Source organism: Sesamum indicum, linkage group LG13 (assembly GCF_000512975.1).
Source record: "Sesamum indicum cultivar Zhongzhi No. 13 linkage group LG13, S_indicum_v1.0, whole genome shotgun sequence".
In the NCBI taxonomy this organism is placed as follows: Eukaryota; Viridiplantae; Streptophyta; class Magnoliopsida; order Lamiales; family Pedaliaceae; genus Sesamum; species Sesamum indicum.
The window spans coordinates 3,057,233-3,084,483 of NC_026157.1; the positions used below are offsets into that span (position 1 = coordinate 3,057,233).

Below are 27,251 nucleotides of genomic sequence, written 5' to 3' on the forward strand. Positions count from 1 at the left end.
GAGTGTAATTGTAATAAAATATAAATTATAATCATTGAATAAAAAAGTACAAATAAATGAAAAAAATTGTTCTTTGTTTGTGCTTTATTTACGTCATTGTTTGTGCTTTATTTACTTCCTATACATGGGGTAAGAATAACACTATAGTTGTATCTGTTTCTCAAAAGTATCTTATTCAAATACCTAATCTAGTATTTCTTGAATGGGTATAAATATAATTTTAAAAGTTTGTTGAGAGAATGTACAATTTATATTTTTAGAGAAAGTGTAAGTATAATTAACCCAACAAATAAATAAAATAAAGACACTTAATCAGGCTAAGATGAAGTCATATAAGTTATCAATCATTAAAGTATATATGATAATGTCATCACGTGATGATTTACAACCGTATGAGTATAAATCCACATGGATGTCATCAAATTCTCCCGACGAATCTTCTTTTAGTGGGTAGGTAAAGTTATATTGATCTGCACTCTTACTCTATGCTGTGCATCCATGCTCCCCATATCTTAATGTCCATAGAAATGATTCTTTCTTCAAGCCCCCCAGCACCAAACCAAAACAAAAAGGAAGAAGGGAAAGTGAATGGGGATGGGTAAAAGCTCCCTCCACTATTATTTGTTGTAGGCACATGTAATCCACTTCATGACCATCTAATTAAATTGAAACCAAAAACACTTCTTCGATGATTAATGAATGAATAAATAAATTACAAAATTCTGTACTGAGGAAATTAAATTACCAAGTCATGCTGATCATATGAGAAGAAAAATGGCAAATTCTTCCGATGGAAGTGCAAAGAGTGAGGACATAATGGTAACCATGCCCTTGGCATGCATGACAACACGGTAGTAGTCGTGCACGTACAAATTTACAAATTTAAATAACCAAACAGGGGACAAGACAAACCACAGGTGAAAGTCATCATATTATTACAGAGAACTTACTGTCAAAGGAACATCAAAACAGGACATGGAGTGCATTTTACTTTGGGAGGATCCATTAGGAAAGACTGTTCGGGATAATCCATTCTCGTTTCCAGCCAGATTTTGCAAGAAAACATGGAGGCATCTATGCTCGATGATTCTACTTTGGGAGCTGCAAGGACTTGATCCTCAGTTTATTTTTGTCACTTCATCTGCTCAGCACACGAGTATTAGAGTAAAATTACTTTGAATCAATGATCACATCTTTCAACATGCCGTTTAAAGAGGTATTCATATATACTAGGCAAAGTTACGCTGCTTTTCTTATTTGTATTTCTCTATCTAGTGCAGAGTTGCAATAGTAGATAGCAATTATATGCAATAGATAAGAAATGTGATTGAGATTTTTATGGGAGTAATGAATATGGGACTCTGCCGGCATCTTGCTCCACTATTCTGCTATGTTGCTTCGAAAGGAATGGTAATAGGGGTTGCAATTGAACCTGGCAGAACCCACCCCGAACCCGCCCCATTAAGTTGCAATTGAACCTGGCAGAACCCACCCCGAACCCGCCCCTAATGGGGCGGGTCGGGGTCCAAAAAATAAAATTACAATCGGGGTGGGTAGCGGGTCCTAAGTGTTTAGGACCCGGCCGGGTCCGAGGTGGGTCCCGGGTCCTTAAGGACCCGCCCCGAAACCCACCCGATATAATAATTAATATATATATTATTTTACTTTATTTTGGTAGAATAAACATCAATAAAATATTAGGTATTTGTTCAAAAATTAATAAATTAAAAACTTTATCCCATAAGACTTAACGAGGACGAAAATAATGAGGTTGTTAGTAATGTATAATTGCTATAAATTATTTGGATTGTTTTTATGAATAATTCATTTATACTTGAGAATTTATTTTTTGGACTTGAATATTTGAGTTAGCCATGAACAATTTTATTTGTAATTATTATCTTAAATTTTCCTTTTTTATATATATGTATTTATAAAATTAAAAAAAAAATAAAAATATCTAGGTCTACTGGGTTAGACCCACCCCGACGGGTTTTGTATCGGGGAGGGTCCCGAGTCCTTCCTGGAGTTGCCGGGTAGGGTCTCGAATCCACTCAAACCTACTCCAAACTTGCCCCATTGCCACCTCAAATGGCAATCGAGGAGCACTGCTAAAAGTTCTTGGAGCCACTAATATTAATTTCCAGTGCTAGAAGAAATATTTTTATTTCAACTAAAAATTTATAGACAAAATGAAAACTTGAAATGTACCATTTTTTGTTGGGAACTTTTCATGCTCTTACGCGAGTACTATCCTACAAATTATGTGCAAATTGATGCAATGACGGAATATAACCAGATTCATATATGCTCTTCTAACAGAAGGAAAAGAGAGATGATAGCTCATTTAATCAGATGCATATGCAATATATGAAGTATGTATATTTTGCTAATTGAGGCATTATGAGTGCCAAGTAGCATTACCTGCCTTTGTATATGACCTCACTGCGTTTTTACTGCAACTCCCCCACAGGTGCTTCATTCAGCCACAAGAAATGAATGAAGTCGTATAATTTTGCGCTCACGCTAACCTGCTGAGCAGATTATGTTACAACCAGCTAATTTGGCAGATAAAGGTACAATGTAAACAATCAGACATATATAGAAAAAGGCACACCTTCTAATATATACTTCAAGGAACACAGTAATTCGTCTAATTTACTGAATGTACCTTGTAAGGTGTCGGGTTCAACCTTCTCATGTGATCTGGTCGCATCTGGTCCAGTTGTTTAATACACCGTTCTCTAATCACGTTTAGGGGTTGTAGCTCTTCTCTCTTTTTTCCTGTCCCAAAAAGCAAAATAATAAAACAAGAACAGAAACAAAAACAATAAGAACAAAGCAAAAACTTTCTTAATCAGAAGTGTATTAACAAATGCAATCCTGAAATATCCACACGATATGCACAAGTAACCATATGTCAGAACTCTCAAGATCCAGTGCTCGTGTTAACTATAGGAAGCTGAATGCATGTAAACACCACAAAAGTTACATACATGATATGACATAAAAATGAGGCTGTATTTTTTAATCTTTGTTCCATTATATTTCTGTTCAGTTGACATTAAACTCCAAAACAAATGAATTCCCACAGAACATGTAAAAAAATAAAGAACATTTAATAACTAGTCCAACCTCGACTCTTGTCATAATGCAGGTGAGAGATGCATACAAACAGAGTATTAAAGTAATATGACCTCCAATCTTGATAGTAATTGGAGGTTCCAGACTGGGGAAGTGATATACTGTGACGCATGCCCTTCTTCTTGGTTAAAAGGCACAGACAGTCTCAGCAATAAGTGTCCCACCTAGTAATTCTCCCAAATAGACTTGCAACAATATCAAACAGGAATGGATTTCTTATCATTTGCAAGAGGGAATATGGATCAGGCTTTTACTGTATAGCAATTACAATTCCAAGGAAATGCTGTTGTTCGGGAATATGCAAATAAGACGTCAAGTTTAATATTTGAAAATTTCAAAAGAAAATCATCTGATAGAAATTCATTAAATGCTATTTTATAATTGTGAAAAGAAAGTTTAGTACATCTTTTAACTTTCCAAATTGTTATACCATTGCTGGGACTGGTGGCATCAATTTGTGAATGATCTAGATTATAGCAATGCCAGACAACTTGAAGGCACAGTCATCTATTAGTGTGGGCACCATGTATTTGATTAGGGGTTTAGTAATTTTGCTATGGAGCAACAACACAAGCCAAATTCTCTACCTGATCTCCCAGGCCAAAAACACTTCATAAGCTCCTCAACACGCTGTGGTACCACATATGCTCTCTTGGATTCATTAAATGGATGGCGACACAAAATTCGTTCAGCTGCCTGCAAATCGTAACAGATAAATTGACTGGAGAAAGGAGCATGGCAGAAAGGTCCAAGCACTTAAGATGACTATCAAGTGTTACATAGTGATGGTAAACGAGCAGTACACACGTATTAAAATAATTTTTTATTCCATATGTTATCGAGTCAGAGCTTAACAGGAAGAATATGTAACTCCTCTGGATTATCACTTATATTACTGATGAATATGAACTACACAAATCTAGTATAAGATTCCTTCACTATGTTCAAGTAATTTTACTAACTGCTACATCCCCATAACAGACTTCCTACGGATTTTTATGTCCAACTTCATTTTCAAGAGATCGACAACAGTGTGCTGGTCGATATAGCATCAATTTCAGTGAAAGGTACATGTCTAACTCTTAATTGAGACCGAGTAGGATATTAACAGGAATTGAATAAACCATTGGATCATTTATCAAAATGAAAAAAGATAGATGAAGACTACATAGACTTGGAGGACTGAGAAGTAGACACATTAAAGAATACCTTAGGAGGTGGTTCATTTTCCCCCGTCATAAGGTCAACAAGAGGGTAACCTTCCTTTCCATATAGTCTATAGCATCTTTTTTTGCATGGAATTGAGACCTGAAATAAAAGCTTAATGAACGTCCATAAATAAAATTGCAATGAAATATCATGAGGATAATTCAAACCTTTGAAACATCTTCCGAAAGTTTGATGCGAGGCTGATTATTTATTTCGACCAATTTGAAAACAACACCAAGTGCAGGTTGAGCATAGCATGTAACCAAATGTGTTCCAATTCCAAATGCATCAACTTCATGACCCTGGACATAGGAAGAAAGTTAAAAATGCAGAATATATAATAAGCCTTGACCTGCATGGCATAGATATGAAGTGCAATCAACAAGAAATGTTACTGTTCAAGAATTTGGCAAATCTACAATTTCAGAGAATATGAGAGTGAAAAAACAGCCACCCAGCTAAAACTATCGAATCCAGATCCACTTTGAGCTCTTGCCCAGTAGCATTTTCATGAAAGAACTGAACTCACCTTTTATTAGCTCTTGCCCATTCTCAATATCACTACTCACTAGAGAAATGAACTGGTTTTCAGAATTTTGAGGCTTTCTCAGATAATAAAATTAGTGAACTTTTAATTTTATTCATGTTCACTTGGGGGTTGTTAGTTGAGATCCAAAAAGATGATGTCTCTCTTGATTCCGTTTGAAAACTTGACCACAAAGTCTCTGCAGAATGACATTCCTCACCAACATATCATATCTGGAAACTCTTAAAAAGCAAAAAGTTACTATAAGTGTTCCAAAGGTTCCGCATCAGATATGCTCTTCTTGCAGCTGGCTTCATTTTGAACTTATTGTTGTCCCATCTATCCAGTAGGTTCACACAGTTATTGAAATGATATTTCTTTTGAATTGCTGAGGCGGTATAGTAACTGAATGGAGAGAGTGCATTTTGTACTTTTTTCCCTTCTCCATTTCTTAAAATTTGTGTTCGCACATCATTAATTAATTAATCCATCTGGTTTTCTCTGTATCAATTAGAAGCAAGTTCTCAGCACAAAGATCAAAAGTAATATCACGGCTGTAACCTATGATTTGCTTCAGTAACCATGTCATATAACTAATACTAAAAATAGTCAGAAGCAGCAAAAGATAATTAGTAGAGTAATATGTTGTTGAAAGACACATCACATATAAGAGTCGAGGTAAAATAACACCACAAACTATCATTTCGCCTATTAATGAATAGAGGCAATTGTATAACTCAACTTTACAGAAATGCATATTTCTATTGCTATGCTGACACTCAAAATTTATGAGGTATTATCTGCCATAGAAAAATTGCTATCTAATGCATTTACCTGTTTGTTTAAAGCATCCAAAGTTTCTTCATTGAGGTCATTACTCGCTGTAATGCCTGTCTTACCAAAATCTCGGACTCCAAATTCCTTCTCGATAGCCTGAAAAAACTTCCGAGTCTCACACGACAGGTAGGCAAGATCACCAGAGTCCAGTCTAATACCTACTGCTTTATACCTGAGAAAGAACATTAAGAGAAAAGATGTCAAAAGAAAAATAAATTACTACCTCCATAAGTTGAAACAATCAGATGAATTCCGAGATACTATTGAGAATAATTTTTGTGGACTTGTGGGCTTATGATCCAGGTTAAGCACTGTTACAACAATTAATGGAGCATAATTGTTGTGAATAAATTGAAATACTATCAAGCAAAGCAAAATCACAAAACCATTACATCCTATCCACAACTATACATGAAAAGAGATTGGTCCATGTATCACGGGCTGACCCTGTTATCTGCACTAGCCATAGGATGTTCTTATTTGTCAAAAGCAGAGATTTACAAACTGAATTGATACTAATATAGATAACCAAATATAAGCCCAAAGATCGAGCAAATATAAAGAATGATAGTGATAACTTTTAAGCAATATCTTGCTCACAAGCTAGAATATATAGGATTCACCACAGAAAATACCAATATAGGAATAAGCTGTATAGACGCACCCCAAATCATTCAGAGCCAGAGCAACTGCACAAAAATTGGGAACACCGCTTCTCATAACCTGTTCACATGGATCATAGAAGTCACATTAACAGTAATAGTAGAAACTAACGCTAGTTGCTGCTTTTGGAGATCCTTGAGCAATAAGCAGTGAGATTACTCATTATTATGTGCACTCCAACAGCAAAGAATAGTTGTTAAAAGATACTAAATTCTTGAAATACATTCACATAATGATTGATCTTTCCAACAGAACCGGAAACTGCTTGCAATTAATCCATATGACTGAATTAACCATTGTCCATCAATTGTGTTGTTCAGGAAAAATAGACTGCCTTACTAGACATGAATTTTGTACCATGACAAATGCCAATGAAAAATCAAGTTTCACTTACATCATAAGTGTCAACAAGGGCCAGAAAGTTCTTCGGAAAGGCAAGAGCATATGAGACAAAAGCAGCTAACTCACTTTGGTTTGTTTCACCAAAAATTCCACCTAATAATTGCGACCACTGTAACAAGTCAAAAAGTTGAATCAGCTAAAAATTAATGCTGACAAGAACCCCCAATATGCCCTAATATGTGAGGATGCATGCATATAAGAGTCCAAAGATCAGAAACACTTCTGCAACTTTTTCTACACTGCTCATGACATTCAACTTCATCAGAAAGTACAACAGCTGTTTAGACACCAAAACAACTTCCTACACTAAACAAGATAACGTACATTTCTTTAACATGATTGCCCAAACAACTGTTGTAGATTTAAATGAAGAACCAGAACATTGCAGAAAATCTTAATTCTTCTCTCTTTTCTTTTGTTATAATAAACAATAAATAGAGAATGACCCCTAATCTCAAGAATGTGAATCCTGGGTCGAAATGAGATTAGACACTCCGCACATCACCGACTTGACCATCTTGTTTTACTTTTCAGTCATTAGCAAAACTCAAATAATTAAAATAAAGCACCTATAGCACCGTTGTATCACTCTTCCAACATTCACCTCATTATATTCGCCAAGCACAGATTTATTGATACTATTGTTGGTCTATTATTTGGTTATGTGTTGAGCTATATTCTATCACCTCCTTGCTCAATAGTACTGTAGTGTGTGACTTCAGATATAAGTGTACCCATTTGCGCCTCAAACATAGAGAATTTACATTGAAGAATTTGCAACCAACCCCCACCCCCCAACCAAAAAAAATTGGAATGTGAGAATCTACACAGAATTAGTTAAGATGGAACAAAGAATTCAAGTGTGACTATTACAATGGTGAATTTGATGAGTGTGTTGAAGATAAATACAGAGTGCAGACACAAAGACAAGGATGTAAAATCAATACTGAATGGACAAGATATGATTTACTGTAAAAGAGTGAGGAAAAAATTTACGACACCTTCAATTTGTTTAACCATGTCTGCACCAAACTAACAAAATCTTCACAAACTTTTGAGCCTTCACAACTCCGAAGTGACTTCTCAGTTATCTCATCAGGGCTCTGCAAAATCACTTGACTGAGTAAGATCATGGATGAAATCATGGAGCACAGGAGGATTATCTGATGAGAGGATAAAAGATTCTTTGTCATTAAGTGTGAAGCCAAAACCAGTTAATTTTACTTTTTATGTTTTTAATACAACAATTTTGAATACCAGGTATCAAATATTCATGTTATATCATAAGTAGACTCTTCTAGGAGCATCATCAAATACCACAATGCTTTCCTTGATCTTTAGTCCTAAAGACTATCTGTTGGCCAGGTAAAACTAAATCACTCAGAAAACTATTTACCGTGTCCCAGTAACAAGAGAGCATATTCCTTTTGATACAAAACATGCCCCAGAGCTAGAAGGAAAGATTCTCCAAAAATATCACCATAAAGAGAAACTTCAGAAGAAGATAAACTCAAACATACTTCTCCCATACTAAATGTCTCTCAAAAGTAAACATTTTTTTAATACTACTCATTCCAAAGAGACAAGTTGTTTTACCATGAAGCCAAACTGGCAAAGAATGATAATCAGAAAAAAGAAACAAAAAACAAAAAGAAAATAAGAAAGAATGAAAGATATGCATCACTAAAAAAACATTGTAAGAATCACTCTCAGCTCCTGATGAACCTGCCTTCTAAAATAAAGCAGCTCACATAATGCAAAACAAGGGGAAAATACACAAAGCTGATGTCAAAGGAAAACTGAGTAAACGGATTGTTTCTGGCCGAACACAAATTTTGGCATACACAGTAAGTCCCCCTACCATAAATGAGCTGACAAAGGCATGAGAATGCGTTCCTCGAAGTGGTATTCCAAATAATTTCCCAGCAGCAACATTGCTGTTAACACCCAACTAAAATGGATTACCTTACTGCTGATATTATGAATAAGAGATAGCAAAAGTGTCAGTGAGAAAGGAATGACTATTACTGTAACCATGGGTCTTATGTTGATTGGAAGAGATACGTTCTACTTTTCTTCAATGATTTTTTTGTTTTTTCTTTTCTCTACAGTACAGTTTTTTAGCCCTGTGCATCACTTTTAGAAACAGTAAGAAAGCAGATATTCTCTCTAAGGTGTCTGAAAATCTCTCTCTAAAATAAAGAAACACTAACATAGGATTATTAAGAAGCAGAATATTTCACTACTGATGGAACTTAAAAAAACATGCCAGTTGGAAAGTATTTGAGACTTCCAGGATACATACTCTTAAGACAATTCTACTGAAACATAACTTGTTCCAACTTGCAACAATGCTAATAAATATCAATATTATATAATTACTAAAATAATAGTTTTTGTATTAATTGTTTTTGCATATCTCCAAAATAACATAATAAGCTATTCTAAAATCAATAGTTAGCTACCATAACATTGCACATCTATGATAATAAGCTGGTATTTTCATGATATAAAAGTCAGTGCAGTTCAATCCCTGGTGAACCAGAAACCATCACATTACATAACTGCAACTAGTATCATTAATAAAATAAAGAGCCACAATGGTCATTTGCATCACCTAGACGAAATGGAAAATCAAAACTAAAATTTGATGTTTTATCTCAAATTACCTTGTGGCATCGAAGCCGCCCATATAGCAATACTTTGATGCTCCTATACCCCCATCAGGGCCCTGCAGGAATATGACATAAAAACCACTTGATACTCTATAACACAGATTACTACTTGAAAATGAATGAGATGGGCAAACGATATTACCTGTGCCCGTCGGAGCCCAAATTCAAGAAGAAGTTTGGACTTCCCAGCAACAAAACGATGCCTTGCAGCATTCGTCGCAACTAATGATGCATAATTTATGAGATTAACAAGTGGGGTTTCAAGCAGTTGAACCACCTTAAAAGAAAAAAGCAAGTATTAGCAAACAATGAGACGACCAAGATCAGTAATCATCTGATCAAACCGTATCAGCCTGTATGATGCTTGTATAAAAAGGATGCCAAGGAGGTACTCACAGCTACTGGCCCTTCAATCCTCATCAATGGTATCTTCGGGAATACAACATATCCTTCAGAAATAGCATGTATCTCCACATCAGAACAATCTATTCCTCGAAGATAGTCGTAGAAGCCAGCCTAGGGTCAACCATTGATTAGCGAACATTTCTGAATTATGGATCAGCATGTTATGGGAACAATATTTTGGCTCTTAATGATTCATTCTGAATCAAAGTTCCTTGTAAAATAAGATAATTCAACTTTGCAGACAATAGAATGAATTCATTAGTTAATTCTGTTAATCACAGTTTATAAAATTTCAAAATCACAGGCTTGTTCCCGATGGGATAAAGAAAACAAAACAAAACCAAATAGCCATATAACCAAAACATATTTTATATTGTTTTATATTACTTCATTTGAACAAATTGCTTGCAGCCTTGTCGCTTCCCTGTAATACCAAAGTGCAAAAAATATATTGGATTCTGATTATTTGCTTAACATTGAGTGATAAACTGAAAGAGCAATCTTTGTTCTGAAAATCATATGCAGTAGTGTCAAGGCATCTAAGCTTCTTCAAGACCACATGAAGATGTATAACATCTTGAGCAAATGCATATCTTAATATAGAAGCCCTAACAGAACATTCAGATACACTCCAAGATTTATCTATGTCACAATCAGTCATCTTGCCTGAGTAAAGCATTATTTTTTCTTGCACATCTTTGTGTTCTTATCACCTAAACAGGGGCTAAAACATAACTTCATTATATGAGGTTGATATAGCTGACACGTGATCTTTACACAGATCAGTTTGTCTCAGAACCTATTACTCATAGCTATGAACCAAAGAGTGGCATATCAAATTGAATCAGTATACCTCGCATGAGGAAGGTAAGGATGTTTTGATAAAAGCAATCTCATCCTCCATAAATCTAAAGTTAGCAATTAACTTTATGCACTCTTCCAGACCAGCAAAAACTGTATACTCCCCGCCAAAGGGATTCCTCCGAAAATACAAGTCAAACCTGGAATATAATATTTGCACATGAGAAATTGTTCAAACACATATCAGTACATATTTGTTTCTTAATCTATAACATAGTAAAAAAATTGATAAGCAGTTCCTTAGGGCCAATATAAGTGTCAATATGATCAAACAAATCACAATCCTTCCAGGGCAACTTGAAATATCTATCTCAATTTTAGGAAATGTGGAGAGATCAGGCACACATAGATTCTTGCACTAGGCATTTTTCTCTGTATAACCCCAATAACGACATAATTACTCTCATTAAACTTTTAGCAATTTATTATCAGAATTCTTGCTTATTGTCCAAGTTTGCCTTCTCTTAACCAGCATAACTTGTATAAATATCCACAAAGTAACCAATTCAAGAGGACATGCAATATATTTTAATCAGCTAACAACCTTCATACCTTACCAAAAGAATTAAGAAACATAATCTGTACAAATTTCCATGACGAAAGGAATTAGCATATCTTTTGAAAGGCAGGTCATGAAAAGATTAGACAAAAGAAGCATGCTAATCTCCAGATAAGCATGAAACAAGAAGAGTTTCTGTTCATTACTCAGTTTAATTTTGAGATGACAATGCTTATGGCAACCTCATCTGGTTTTATACTCCATTAAGCAATTGAAACTTACTCATATAATGCAACAACTCATTCAAGCTTGGTGAGGTCAATATTAACACACACTCACATCACGATTAGGATTCAAGTTACTAACTGGTTTCCTGTTATTGAAGTAAGATGCTACAGAATAAAAAGAATCAAATTGCCATCTCCCTCAAAACTGACTCAGACATGATTGCCTCTACCAAGCTCCACAATTCACCAATATTCTCTGAGATGATCAACTAGTGCTCCACAATATTCTGCAGATATCGACTAACGCTCAATAGCAACTACTGGTTCAATAGAAACAATATGCTTAAGTGTGAAATATCCACTCAAAACCTTTCAAGTTTTCCTCAGAGAGAAAAAAATAGAAACAAGTTCGCTACTACATATTAATACAACAATCGTGCATGCCAAATTTCAGAGCAATCAACACAACTAACACCACCGCAGAATCCAACCAAACCTCACAAATAAGCATGCAAATGATCAACTTATCACCACAAAATTCATCAAGGAGAGGACAAAAACAAAAGGACAAAAAATCCAATTACACTGCGCGTTCTTTGTGCTTGCCGGCTTTCCAGTAAGCATAGGCCATGGTGAACTGATAGAGATCCGTCAACAGAGGTGTCACCATTGGATTGGTTGGGCCGTCGATTCCTCCGGCTCTTCTCTCCACTTTATTCGGCCCGTTCGCCCCCGCTGCCGCCATTTTTTAGTTTATCCAAATTCAATTCAATCCTATTCAAGAAAAATTCCTTCCTTCTATAGTATACACACACAGCAAAAACGGGTTCCTGCGTATCAGAACGCCCCAGAAGAGGGTTGTTGTGACCGTTAAAAACGAAGGGCAACTGTATCTCAACTTGTATAATACAAATTGTTGGTATTGTTATTGTAATTGATCAAAGAAAACTTTGTGATGGTGAGAGATTAAATAGGCTGAGGATTACCCACAAAATAAACAAATAATTTGTGCGTATGTTTGAGGTCAGGGGCGTAAACAGTGGTTTGGGATCCCAACTATAACGTATTCACACAACTTCTTGGAGTATAACGTCACCCTAATCTACATTTATTTGTTTTTCCATATATTATAATGGGTTAAATACATTTTGTACCTATAAATTATACATATAGTTATATTTATTGCCTACACTGCTAAAAGTAACAAAAATCTCCGTAACAAAATAATTTGGTATTAGTAAACTTTTCATTTTACTCCGTAAAATATGTTTTATTAAAAAAAAACTGATTTAAAATTTTACTTCAATTTTAAAAATATAATATTTAAAATGTATAGTTTCTATAAATTATGTAATACAACAAATATTTTACAAGCTCAATATAAGTACAAAATAAATTATGTGTTAAAAAAATATGTGTAAATACATAATGTATATAATTTTATAAATAAGTATGTTGTATAATTTATAAATTTTTATTCAGTTACATGTAAGCATAATTAAAATATATCATATCGTTGCGTTAAAAATATAGAATAATATAGATTAATTTTATTATGAGTTTACATATTTTATAGTGCATACATATATATATGTTTGATGTAATATTTTATAATTGCATTGATAATTCACTTTTTTTTAAAAAAAAAATCAACCTATATAACAACACAAATAAGAATTATATAAATTTTTAACAGTCGTGTAAAAAATATAAGAATTATAAATTTATAAAGTTTATATAAACTCTATATTGATTATAAAATTATAAATTTTAGTTAGTATTTATTTTAAATAAAATTTTTACAATAATTCAAATTATATTTTAGGAAAATAATTATAATAGACATATTTTAGGGGTATAAACAATAAGGACATTCTCATTATAAATAAATTAGTTTGCATGAGGGGTAATTTTGTTATATTTTATAGTTCAGAGGAATAAATGCATTTTATACATAATCCAGAGGTACAAAATATATCTAACCCAAGATATTTGAATCTATCATGAGTAATAATCTCTAAATATCCAGCCAACGAGGCCTAGTTCAAATGGTGAAACTGAAACCCCATAATTTTAGAGGTCATGAATTATAATTAATTTATTCAATTAATAATAGTTCATTATTCTTACTTAAAAAAGAAAATATCTAAATATCCATTTAATTGGTGAATCCATATAATTTAACGTTTTCTCTCTTTTTCTTTTTCTTTTTTTTTTTTGTGAATGAAATGGGGCGACAATAATAGCAATTTCAGGGAGAAAAATACACGGCTATCAAATTTCTTTTGTGATAGATATGCACAAGGGATTTGGACCAATCACAATGGATAACTATAAATATCCATTTCTTTAATCCATAAATGTATGTTTGGTCATGTTTGATAATTTGGTCCTCTAATTTATTAGAGTACTAATGCAGTCATGTATATTTTTAATTTTTATGATTTTATAAGTATAGTTGATTATCATGACTAAATATAAAAAATTGTAATGAATGGTCATTGACTATGATCGCGCAATGTTTGTTGACATTGATATTTGTAAGTGTGGCTAAAAGATTTATTATGATTGGGATCTATAACAAATATTTTTATCATAACGGACAAACTAAATTTTTGCATTAATTTTATTTAACCATTGTTAATATAGCCATTTATCATGACTTTTACCCAAATCATTAAAATAGTAAATTTTCTTCTAGTAATTGAAAGATTGAATAATAACAATAAAATTAACGTAAATTACAGCTGTCTCTCGTGAAATTTGGTATAATACTGAATATTTTCTCATTGTTTGAAAAATTATAAATACCCCATCAAATATAAAATAATTATGTGGACATTACTACTTTATCCTTGCTGTAACACTTTAAGAAATAAAAGAAAAAATGTATGGAAAAATATAAAAAGAAATTGAGAGTGGGTAAAATAAATAATCTATAAGGCATATTAGTCTATAAAAATATATTTAGAAAATTTTAAAAAGTATATAAAATTATAACTCATAATTCAAAAGGACATTATGTTCAGTTCACTACAAAAATTGGATAAAACCTAATTGAAACTAATTGAACGGGCTCGTTCTTGTACAGGCGTTTAAAATCAAGAATTTATTTGTAATTTTTCAAATAATAATAAGATATTTATAATCATACTAAATTTGAGATGTCGTTGTAATTTATCCATAAAATCGTGGAAAACGTGAATTGACTAACATTTGCTTTATTATTACAGGCCTAACGAAAATGGAGTCTTGAAAACCCTTCACACACGGGTACATGTACCTTGAAATCTCTAGCTATGAGGCTTACTTGAAAATGGTCCAGCATGTTGAATGTTCCAATTCAAATTGAACTCTTAGCACCTGAAAAACGATCGATCAATTGTCTGCCTTGACCCGGAACCACACCGGGCTTCCGTGAGAAATGCGTTTTGCATTTCACCGCGTATTTTATGTTTGTAGTCGTATATTCTGTATTGTTTCATTTTGATAGGTGAATTATATCAATTTTTATACGTCTTTTAAAAGTTTATATTATTATAAAATAAAATATTGTTTTCCTCTAATAAATGGAAATTATTTCATATTTTTAGCACTTTTTCAAAATTTTCCCTTAAAAATAATTGAATTTTAAGCTAAAGAAATGTATTTATTAGGAATGTGACGGGTGAAAATGAAAATAACCAAAAATGAGGTAGTTCTCATACCAAAATAATGTTAGTTCAATTTTGTTCTCACTATATACCACAAATTATGGGGTTTAATGCAATTTACCCCCTGTGCTATCACAGATGAGTAGATTATCTCCTATAAAAAAAAGAATAGCAGTTTATCCTCCTATGTTAATTAAAATGAAACAATTTTACCTTCTGTGTATGGAGGTAAATTGCTTCATTTTAAATAACACGGATGGATAAATTGCTGTATTTTAAAAAACACAGAAGAATAAATTGCTAAAAAAATTTTATAGAGATAAATTTGCTCATTTTCAATATCACATGGCTGCTTGTATTTTTTTCAAAAATTATGTGTAGATTTGTTTCTTTTCTTTTTTCTTTTTTTTTAGGGGGGGTTAATTAGCATAAGTTTGCTGACTAGTCCACCCCTTCAAACTTCATTAAACCTTTCCTTACCCGACAATTTTAAATAATCGAGTGGTGGGTTCAATAATTATAAAAGATAATTACATTTACACCCTTTTACCTATTGCTCTTTTATAGAAATTATATTTGCCTTTTAAAAAATTACAAAAACCACTTATGGTAGTTTTTAAAATTAAAAAATGCCCATATTGGTTTGGCCAAATTTTAATGTATTTTTTGGCAGATATGTCTTTAGAGGTATTTTTATAATTATCAAAAAATAAAGAGAGTATCATAGTAACGAGAACTATTCCATTTCTTTTTTGAGGATTTGTTCCCTTTTTCTGCAGCAGAAGGCTCAAGCTCCGCCTGCCCCTACTCACCTCAACATCTATAAAAAAGCTCTTGCCCCTTAATTTAATAATAATTAATAAGATAGCCCTTTCCCAATCCTATCTTTGGTTTGATTTGGCGTTTTTCCTTCTAAACTTTTGTAGAGCAATAGCCGCCGTCTCGTAGCTTTTGCTTCCAATTAAAAGAATTAGGAACTTGCTCCCACCGGCCCATTGCGGCCTATGACCTCTCCTAACTTGTGCCCAGCCTTCACCCTACTCCGCCATCAAAATATATATGTATAAATATGTCCAATTATATACATATTTATATATTTGTATTGTATAAATATACATACATACATGTACAATTTATTAATTGTAATAAAATTAATTATAAACAAAAATATTTTTTTATTTTAAAAATTTAAAATAATTTATACATCTGTGATAAATTTAACCTAATAATTATTTTTTTATTAATATATTAAATAAATAATTTAATATTTTTAATTATTAAAAGGTGTAATTTTATATACAGATCCAATAAAAAAGTTAATAAAATAACTTAAATTTAAATTATAAATTAGTATAAATAATAAAAAAAAATACATGAGGTCATATTATTTATCCCCGTAAATATTATTTTGACCGTCCTTCTACTTTTTGATAATTACAAAAACACCTCTAAGGATATTTTGATTATTGAAAAATTAAATTAAAATTTGACCAAATCAACAGGGGCATTTGGAATTTTAAAGGCTATCAGGGGTGACTTTTGTAATTTTTAAAAGAATAAGAATAATTGCATAAAAGAACAATAAATGAGGAGTGCAAATGTAATTATCCCTAATTATAGTCAGCCTTCATTGCAGAACGTTTGCTATGTCTATTATGTACGTATGTATGTGCATAATTATGTAATTTATATATTAGATTTACTTTTTCTTTTGTATATCTTTTTTTGAACAGTCACAAGTTTTTTAATTCTCAATCTTTTCGGTATTGTAACTTTGATTCCTTTTATGTTTTCTTAATAGTTATTTTATTTTAGTTCAAATTAATTCATTTTATTTTATTGTTTTATTGATATTGTTCGAGTTAGAATTACAAATAAGGGTAAAATGCAATTTACCTCCTTTATTATGGAAAATGTCTAAATACTCATATGAAAAATAACACTAAAAAAATTCCTTTATTTTAATTATATAGCAAACATTCCATTCCGTCGACCGCAGCAGTGTGGCACACGCTCCTCTCATGCTATTGGGCCAAAATTTTAGCATTAAAATTAATTTTGCATCTTAATTTATAAATCATATGGTTTTACTTGTTATATGTCTACGGTTAGGGGATGGATAAGCTAGTTAACGACTTGTACACTATCCCCCAATATAATTCGATTATGACATTCAAAACAAACAAAAGTTAGACAACTTGGAAAATGTGTAAATTTGGCATGCAAGGTTTGGCCATATTTCTTAAGATAGAATTAGGAGGCTGATAGGCTTAAAGAGTATTAGAAATAAATTTTTTGGACAACCTATCAATCTTCGAGTCTTGTCTGATAGGGAAGATGACAAAAAAACCCTTCATAGGACAAAGCGCTCTAGCCAAAGATTTATGAATTGAAAAAAATACAATTTTAGTCATGTAACTTATGAGGAGTTGTAATATTGGTCCTGCACAAATTGATTTTTGTAATTTATTTTTGTTACTTAAAAACTTTGGCATCTTTTTTCAACCAATTTGACTGAAAAATTATACGCAACTTGCACATGACCCAATTAAATTGTAATTTTACTCCTGTAGCTTAGAGAGCATTGGTATTTTTAGTTCTATAACTTGGGAGAGTTGGCATTTTGGTTTTCATGAATTTATGTAACTTATGGGGCGTCGGTATTTTTAGTCCTATAACTTGGGAGAGTTGACATTTTTTGTCCTTCATGAATTTATTTCAGGACTAAAATTATAAGTAAATTGCAATTTTTGGTCAAATTAGTTAGAAACAGGATTAAAATTATCAAAATTATAGAGTTACAGACTAAATTATAAAAATTAATTTATACAGGACTAAAATTCTAATTTTTCCATTAAATTTTTATCTATACAGATATATGTGGGCCATTGAGTACTCAGGGCATAGTTGGTTTTAGTTATTTCATGACCTTTACTGAAAACCATTTATGATATGATTATGTTTACTTGATGAAGTACAAGTTTGAGACCTTTGAAAAGTTCAAAGAATCTAGAGTTGAAGTAGAAAACCAAACTGACTATAAAATTAAAATCATTCTATCTGATCGAGGTGTGATTATTTGAGTGGTGAGTTTTTGGAGTATCTAAAAGAGAATAAGATTCTCTCTCAGTGGACTCTTTCTGAAATACTACAACTAAACGATGTATGTGAAAAGAGAAATCGAACTCTGTTTGACATGATTCGAGCTATGATGAGTTTCATCGAACTACCTGTGTCCTTCTGGATTTATGCTCTTGAGACGACAACCAAATTACTGAACATGTCAATGTCTAAGAAGACCTAGATGCGATATGAAAATGACATGATAAGCTTGTTTCGTAAAAATACATCTGGAGAAGTCTCACATACATCAAAAGATTAGTGGGAGACAAATTGGATTAGAGATCCAATTTGTGCAAGTTATTTGGGTATCCGAAGAAAACTGTTGGATATTATTTTATGATCCTCGAAAACTGAAGAAAGGTTTTCTACACATGAGTGAGTTGCTACTTGAATGTCAAGTGAAGCAATGCCTCAAGCATCATCATTTTGAGGTTCCCACTAATGATACACCAATTCTCCATAGGTCAACCAAAGTATCTCATTCGCTTGAGAGATACAGAATGCTGGTGTGATTGGTCAATTGGATAATAATTCAATGACTTTTGAAGAAGTAATGTCGAACATCTATTCAGAAAACTGGCTTAAGGCCATGAAATCCAAAATGGACTCCAACAAGCTGTGGACTTTGGTAAATCCACTTAAAAGTGTTAGACTTGTAGGGTGTAAATAGGTTTATAAAAGAAAATTTGGAGCTAATATAGAGATAATGACTTTCAAGGCCAGGTTTCTACCGAAGGGTTACACTTAGAGACCTGGAGTAGACTTTGAGAAAACCTATTCGTCAGCGGCTATGGCCAATTCCATTAGGACCCTGCTTACGATAGCAGCTAATATGACTACGAAATATAGTAGATGGATGTGAAAACGATATTTCTTGATGATTTTTTTGAGTTCGTGATCTGTATGAGTCAACCGGAGGGTTTCATATCCAAAGGAGAGAACAAAAGATTTGCCACCTCCGAAGGTCTATCTACAGACTAAATCATCGCCCTAAAATTGGAACATTCGTTTTGACGAAGTCATAAAAGGTTATGATTTTTTCAAAAACCAATTTGATCCTTGTGTGTATAAAAAGGTTAGTGGGAGTTCCGTTGTGTTCCTAGTACTTGACCTTGACGACATCCTGCTAATTGGAAATGATGTCAGGATGTTAGGAGATATGAAAGTATGGTTGTCTACTAAATTCTCCATGTAGAATTTGGGTGAAATCTCCTACTGGGCATCAAGATCTATAGGAATAGATCTAAGAAGATGTTGGAAATGACCCAAAACTAGTATAGCAAGAAAGTTTTGGAAAGGTTCAAGATGAAAAATTCAAAACGAGAATTTCTTTCTATAAGGCATGGAATAAAACTCTCTAAAAGTCAATCTCCAAAAACCAATGAGGAGACCAAGAGAATATCAGACTCTCCTTATGCTTTCGCTGTTGGCAGCATACAATATGTTGTCCAGTGTAAAATGCCTGATATAGCTTATGCTCTAAGTATCACGAGCATATATGAAGTCTGTCCTGGTGAAACATACTAGGTTGTCGTCAAGACTATCTTTAAGTACGTAAGAAGGATTAAACATAAGTTTTTGGTGTACGATAATGGAAAGTTGATATTGGATATAGACAATGCCAATTCTTAATGGGGATATATATTCAAACTCAATGGAGTTGTAGTTGCCTCTAAGAGTTCCAAGCAAGAAATTACTACTACATCCACCACTGAGGCTGAATACATAGCAATATCTAAAGTTTCCAAACAAGTGGTTTGGATGAATAACTATATTCAAGAATTGGGTATAATGCTTAGTATTACTGGGCACATTGTTATATTTTGTGATAACAACGAGGGTTGTAAACAAAGGAGTCAAGATCTCACTACAACTCCAAACACATCCTTAGATGCTACCACTTGCACCGGGAGATGGTAGGAAGAGGAAAGGTACATGTGGATTCTGCATCGACAGAAAACACACAGATTCATTGACCAAGCCCGTTTTACAGATTGCGCATGCTTAATATCTTGAGAAGATGAGACTGAAAGATATGAGTTATTAGCTTTAAGGTCAAATTGGATATTGTTAGAATATGTGATAAAAAATATAACTAAATTGGCTACTATGTACGATTTGTTTCAATGTAATATTGAATTATATGAATAAAGTAAAATTTATTATGACTATCTTTATTGTGCTTTACTTGCATTGCTTGTTATGCATATCACTTAGGCAGGAGTTTGAGGATGGTGTTCGAAATCTCGTAAATTGGGCTGAGGATCAACATACATACATTAAATCGAGAGTAAATTAGGTGTTTGTGTCGTAAGTGCAAGAATTGAGTATTCAGAATGACAAAATGTACGACTTATGTATGAAGGGGTTTGTAGAAGGATAATATAATTGGACCGCTCATGGTGAGATACAAGTGATGGAGTATTATGATGATCCGTCCACACCTATTTGTGTGGAGACTCCTATTGCACCTGATATGGCAACGCATTGGGGTGATTATCGGAAGATGAATTGGGATCACAGGATGGTTTATGATGCTATTAGGCAATAATTTTTCTCGGTGCATCTCGAGCTCGACACGAGCATGCCTGTAGCTTATTTCCTACCGATGGTGGTGAGGTTAGGCCTATTTCATACAACTATGATGTGTCCAACTTATCAAATTGGTTTTTTGATGTAGTGAACGTGCCCAATCAACCGTTGTACAATGTTGTGATCAATCCCAATTGTAGGATGTGCTTGACTGGTTAACATCAAGGCCGAGCACAACATACCTGAGAGATGCTATGATCAGGTATCCAGTGGCTAGTGATCTCCGCCCATCCAATACGAAACATATGATCGAAGTGTACCTATAGGCATTAATCAAAGAACTATTGCAATTATGACATGTACATGTACGGACACACGACCACACCACAAAGCAAATGTTGATGATGCATGAGAATTGAGTGTGTCTTGCCTTTTTTTTTTTTTTTTTTGTTTAATTTATTTGGTGAATTACCTCTATTCTTCGCTGCTTAAATGAAGCAATGGATGGAATCTTAATTATAGAACAAGATAGCTCATATTTGGAAATGCACTGAAGGGCTTGAGTCTGTAATTTGAGTTTTAGTAACATAAATTATAAATTCCGGTCACCTATTTCATTTCATACACAAGGAATGCGAGTGTTGTTCTATGGGACGAACACACGCAAAGACGCAGTTTAGGTAAACGCATATAAAAGTGCTAGTAGTACATAATGCTACCGTCTTGACGTTGTTGTTTGTTAATCTAATTAAAGGAAAATCATTACTTATTAGCAGCAGCAGCAGCAGCTGGCAGCATACAGTAGTCGTTGTGGACTCTGGACTGTGGAGCAATCAATCGCAGAAAGAAAAGGTGCGTGCGTGGGAATGGCAGCCCTAATTTACCAGATATTCTCATCGTCGGCACTGGTGTCGCAAGGGCTTTACCACCTTATCTGCACCACCAAGAACCACCTCAAGTCCCCCCGGGATTATGTCGCCAAACCCTACCATCCCTTCCCCACCACCACCCACCACCACCATCCCCCCCACCGATTCCTCAAGCATTTGCAGCTCTATCTCCTCATCCTCTGCCTCTTCATCGCCCTTCTCCACCACCTCATCGTCTCCTCCTACGCCGATCCCCTCCTCAAGGGCCGCACTCCTGTCCACCTTTTCACATCTCTCCAGGCCGCTGCCATACTCTTCTCCTTCTTTCTCCTCTCCCTTGCCCTCCTCCTCTCTGATGCCACCACCCTCCTCCCTCTTCCGCCCGATCTTTTTTTCGCCCTTGCCTCCGCCCTCTTCTTCCTCCAGTACTCGCTCTCCTCCTCCTCCGCCGCCGTTCAGACCTCAGATCTTCAGGCCAAGTGCGACTCAATCTCTGCCCGCATCTCCGCCCTCTCCTCCGCCTTATGCCTGGCACTCGCGTGCCAGCCCAGGCTGTTTGTGGCTGATGTTGCGCTTGGCGCCTCCTTCTGCTTGCAGGGACTCTGGGCTTTGCAGACCGGACTCTCTCTCTATGTCGACGCCTTCATTCCCGAGGGCTGCCACAAGCTGCTAGACGTGGTCAGCGGGGTTGAGGGATCCACCAAGTGTGATTTAGAAGACTCCAAGCTCAGGGCCGTGGCCATCCTCGATCTGGTTTTTGTTCTTCACGTCCTTTTTGTGCTCCTCATCTTCTTCGTGGTCTACAGTGCTATCGCCAAGACATTGGGTTCCCGCAGCAGATTCGGATCCTATGAAGCCTTGCCCAATACGGCCGTTGATTCCAATCACATACAGTTGAAGGCTATGACTGGCACTCAGGCCTAATCACTTTCATCATTCTGGCTTGCTTGTTGCTGACACTATTAGGTATCTCCCCTCTCTCGTTTCCCCTTCCCCTTCCCTTGTTTATGCGCTAGAGTGATTTGTGGCTGGAGATGTTCTGATAGGAGTTTGTGTATGTAGATGGAAAACGCCTTCACTTCTATATGAAATTAAATTGTTTTTTCATGAAAAATTCCATATAGTTAGACTCCTGTGAAGAGCAAGCATCTTGTTGTTAAATGTGCTGTTTATGACGTATTGCTTCTGTACCAGAAATGTTGATTTCTCTACAAAGATGCATGCTTTGCATCTTATTCTCCTTGGTTGCTTTATGAGTCCTTGATAATGATAGCGACTCCAGAATGTCGAAAACTTTATGTTATGAATTGCATTGATTCCTCTGTAGCCGTATATAGCACCATACACATCTGTTGATTTCTTATGATTCTCTATTTCCATTGCTTCTCCTGCCTTTCCCTTGATTTTCTCTAACTTTTATATGTGAAAGCATTTACTTGGACTAACGTGTCCCTGCTTAGCATATTTCCTCAATGTCTTGCCAATGATAGTATATGCCTCCTTTTAGTCCAAATTAAGACACATGAAAACACAAACACAGAGACATGACCTGAACGGAATAAATGGGCATTCGATCAGATTGTCCATATAAATGATTGAAGTTCACTACCTAAAGGATGTGTTACTTTCGGTTTGGCATTTTATTGAAGTAAACCTCTTAGAAAAATTTCTTTTTTTTTAATATCATGTCTCTCTAAAAGAGTAATGTACACTGTTAACAAATTACCAGTGTTTGTCTCTATCCTGAGTTTTTGGGCCTTTAATCTGCTCGGAAACCTATTAATGTGTCATAATCTATGCAATGTTTGTACTGATATTGACTAATTTGTATTCTCTCTCCTTGTCCAGTGTATCTATGGTTCTAGGAGGACAAGAAGCATAGATTTTTCTACCTTGTTTGCTAGGAAGAACAAGAGAGAAGGAATGGGGAAGGAGATACAAATTGTAAGAAGAGGAAAACTGATTTACGCCTGTTTTCAATATATAAGGCATATCTTGTCTAAATCTTATTGAAATGAGATATTTCAGTATACAGCAGCTCTATTCATGCAAGATATCCAATGATATAAGGAGTTGACTGTTAGCTTATGATACAGTAACCAGAAAAGCTTATATGCAGGTTACGTCTTAAGAATTTGCTTAATTACATTGACTTAATTCATTTGGTATCTTTCGTATGAGTCAGCTTCTAGATGTGGGAGTATAACAGGCAGGGTGATGCAAGGTAGGTAAGGCAATAGCATTTTTCTTAATTGTTCCCATTATTATTGTTTGCAAATAGGTTCTTTGCTCAGTTGAAATTTAGGATTTAGAGCGACTGGATGGTTGTAGGAACCTTATTTTAGATTCAATCTAATGGGTATCTCCTGTTGGTTTTCTCATATGGATTGTACATGATTTGAAGGATTGGTCCATTCTGAACCTCTGCTTATATTTTCCGCTGACATATATGTAACTGCCCTGACATTGTTGGCTTTATATGCTTTAGCCTTTCCCTTCTGATGATTAATCTTCTTGTCTAGGGTTGGGGGTGGGGCTGTGGAGGAATGCATTTGTCCAGTCAATCTTATTTATTTTGCCACCACGAGTCTGGTCATTACTTCATTTCATTGTGATTGATCGTATTCAAGTTATGGAGCTTGGTAGTGGCACTTGGTTTACAAACTGAGTAATATATTTGAAACTCAACAAACTCCTGGAACTATGCATTTCCTGTAATGCGTGCCTCAAAAGGATTTGATGACTTGGTACCTGTTCGGTAAATTTTAATATGAAGATCTAGAGTTCCCCTACTTGTATTTATGAAACATTCACTGTTAGAGTGTGCTTTCGGTTGATGAAACCTCGTGATATATTGCCACTGCTATACTCGCTGCCTATTTTGTTTTGTAGAAATTAACATATTTACATATAGTAATAGTATATCTAAAAGGTTATAATGCCCTTCTGGAGAAAATGAATTTTAGTTTCGTATCCTAATTGTTCTCTTATTATGTTATTGCGTTTAGTATATAGTCGCGAAGGAACTGCCTACATCTTCACGATTATTAACTGATGATGCTAAAAAAATGTGCATACTGTTGGGGTTGCTTGCTTTTGGCTGGGGAAAACCTGCTTCTTCATCCACTTGATGCGTTCTCTCTTAAGTATATCACACCGTCTATTTGGAATAAAAGCTGCAGTTAGTTTGAAACTTTTTGAACTGAAAATCACTCTAGTCTGGTGTGTTACGCATGTACATGGTATTTTAATAAAAAATGTTAATAACATGACATGCAAAGACAGCCTTGTAGCTTCTTTCAGTTCAATGTTTTACTTTTAAGTAGCAACCCTATTACTCGGCGGGAGCAGCAATTGCAATTCTGTTAGTCTGTATCTTTTCATTGTCACCTGTTGAGCAAATTCAACAAAGTTCCTTTGCTTTTGCACCATTGCCTCTGGAACTCAATTAAAATGAATGTGGATAAAAATGAAGATTGAGATTCCATAATAAATACGTTAGAGTTCATGAATTTGAGTCTATTAAATATGTAGATGTTTGTTTTATTTAATATAATTTTGGCTATAATTACATTTACACCTCCTCATCTATTGTTATTTTATGCGAACTATTCCTACCTTTTCAAAAATTACAAAAACTACTCCTGGTAGCTTTTAAAATTAAAAAATGCTCTTGTTGACTTGATTAAATTTTATTTTTTCAATGATAAAAATGCCCCCAGAGATGTTCTGTAATTACCAAAAAATAGAGGGAATGTTGAAATAATATTTATGGGATAAATAATATGAATCCGTATATTATTTTATTATTTATGCTAAATTTTAATTTTAACTTTTTTAATTGAATTTCTATATAAAATTAAATTTGTTAATAATTAAATTATTAAATTCATATATTAATAAAACTAAATACTAGATTATATGTTTAAATTAAAAAATTATTACACTTTTATAAATTTTTAAAATTATTAAAATGAAAAGATTACTTATCCTCTACTTTTTATTTATTATTAAATTTTATTGAAATTAATAAATAATAATTCAAATAATATAGGCAGTTTATATAATTATATTAGAATTAGTAAAATAAATAATTTAATTACTAAAATAATATTTTAAATTATTAATTTTTTTTTTAAATTATTCCTTCTTCTCACCCCACTGCCATGCCAACCCTCCACTCCTGCATGTGCCCTCGCTCTACCGCCACATTGCAGCCTACGGCCTTGCCCTACTTGCACCTAGACTTTCACCCTCCTCCCCCGTGGTTCGCAATCAAAATACGTATATATAAATGTATAAGTATATGTATATATAAATATGTCCAATTATATACATGTTTATATATTTATATCGTATAAATATATATACATATGTGTATAATTTATTAATTTTAATAAAATGTAGTTATAAATAAAAATAAAAAATATTTTTTTAATTTTAAAATTTAAAATAATTTATACGAGTGTAATGATTTTTTAATTTAAATTTATAAGTTAGTAACTAATTTTTTTAATACATTAGTTAAATACTTTAATATGTTAATTATTGAGAGGTGTAATTTTATATATAAATTCAATAAAAAAATTAATAAAATAATTTGAATTAAAAATTAGTATAAATTATAAAAACATATACGAGATAATGTTATTCATCTCCATAAATATTACTTTGACACCTCTTTATCTTTTGGTAATTACAAAACACCCTTAAGGGCATTTCTGTTATTAAAAAATTAAATTAATGTTTGATTGGGTCAACATGGGCATTTTTTAATTTTAAAGACTGTTAGGAATAGTTTCTGTAATTTTTGAAAAAGGATGGGTAATTTATATAAAAGGATAATAAGTGAGAAAGCATAAATGTAATTATGGCATAATTTTGTTAAAATGGGTTTATGGTATCATAAGTTTATTGATTGAATAATTAATTTGTAAATTTATTAGTATTAATATAATATGTAATTACTGTTTTTATTTAAAAAAAAAAAAACACACACACACACAGTAAAGGTGAAAGAAAATTGAGGAATTTTGTAATGGAACATATGTATTGAAGAGTGAGCGCATGAACGAGGACTGTTTTAGATTCCACTCCGGTCCTTCACTCTCCAATGTAATATGGTTAATTTTTAAGGGTATTTTAAACAAGAGATTATTTGGTTCTATTTGAATCTAAAAATAGCTTCCTTTCATAGGTTAATTGCAATTTACTCCCCAATGTTATTTAAAATGTTGAAAAATCCCCCTGCAATAAAGAAAAAAACAAAATCCCTGCCACATGCTACCTTTTAATTATAAAAGTTATTATGCTTTTATTTAAAAATAATTTCTTTTTAATTAATATAATAATGTTCAAATCTCACAAATAACAATTTGTCCTTCATATTTGACCATTTAAATCTATAAACTAAAATTTTAAATATATGCAATTTATATTGCAGGTTTTAACATAAAAGTTAAAATATTTGGGATAAATGCTATTTTGGGATTCAAATAAAGTCATTTATGTAGTTTTCGTACTCAAATAAATTGAATTTGCAATTTTGATTCTCAAATTATTTTTTTTTTAAATTTTTTAGTTCTTTCATTAACAAAGCCGTTAAAGATAATGGATCATTCGAAGG

General features: G+C 33.4%; 2 protein-coding genes across 5 annotated transcripts; one reads left to right on the forward strand and one right to left on the reverse strand.

The window, feature by feature from the left end:
• On the reverse strand, positions 737-12,495 carry LOC105176222 (nicotinate phosphoribosyltransferase 1). Of its 2 annotated transcripts, none has more exons than XM_011098952.2 (16): positions 12,033-12,495; positions 10,715-10,862; positions 9,853-9,972; positions 9,599-9,733; positions 9,451-9,512; positions 8,643-8,718; positions 7,783-7,884; positions 6,774-6,890; positions 6,381-6,439; positions 5,714-5,888; positions 4,521-4,655; positions 4,354-4,452; positions 3,732-3,840; positions 2,672-2,784; positions 2,429-2,531; positions 737-1,141 (listed from the first exon to the last, which is right to left on the reverse strand). In XM_011098952.2, exons 1-15 carry the CDS (start codon positions 12,191-12,193, stop codon positions 2,454-2,456), a joined length of 1,689 nt encoding a protein of 562 aa, XP_011097254.1. In that variant the 5' UTR covers positions 12,194-12,495; the 3' UTR covers positions 737-1,141; positions 2,429-2,453. The 2 variants fall into 2 exon arrangements, with proteins under 2 accessions (XP_011097254.1, XP_020554303.1); XM_020698644.1 differs by having other exon boundaries at positions 2,425-2,531; positions 12,033-12,494.
• LOC105176223 lies at positions 21,329-24,491 on the forward strand. 3 transcript variants are annotated; one of them, XM_020698640.1, is made up of 3 exons: positions 21,329-21,436; positions 21,533-22,591; positions 23,474-24,103. In XM_020698640.1, exon 2 carries the CDS (start codon positions 21,623-21,625, stop codon positions 22,547-22,549), a length of 927 nt encoding a protein of 308 aa, XP_020554299.1. In that variant the 5' UTR covers positions 21,329-21,436; positions 21,533-21,622; the 3' UTR covers positions 22,550-22,591; positions 23,474-24,103. The 3 variants fall into 3 exon arrangements, with proteins under 3 accessions (XP_020554299.1, XP_020554300.1, XP_011097255.1); XM_020698641.1 differs by lacking the exon at positions 23,474-24,103 and adding an exon at positions 24,148-24,491 and having other exon boundaries at positions 21,373-22,591; XM_011098953.2 differs by having other exon boundaries at positions 21,375-22,591.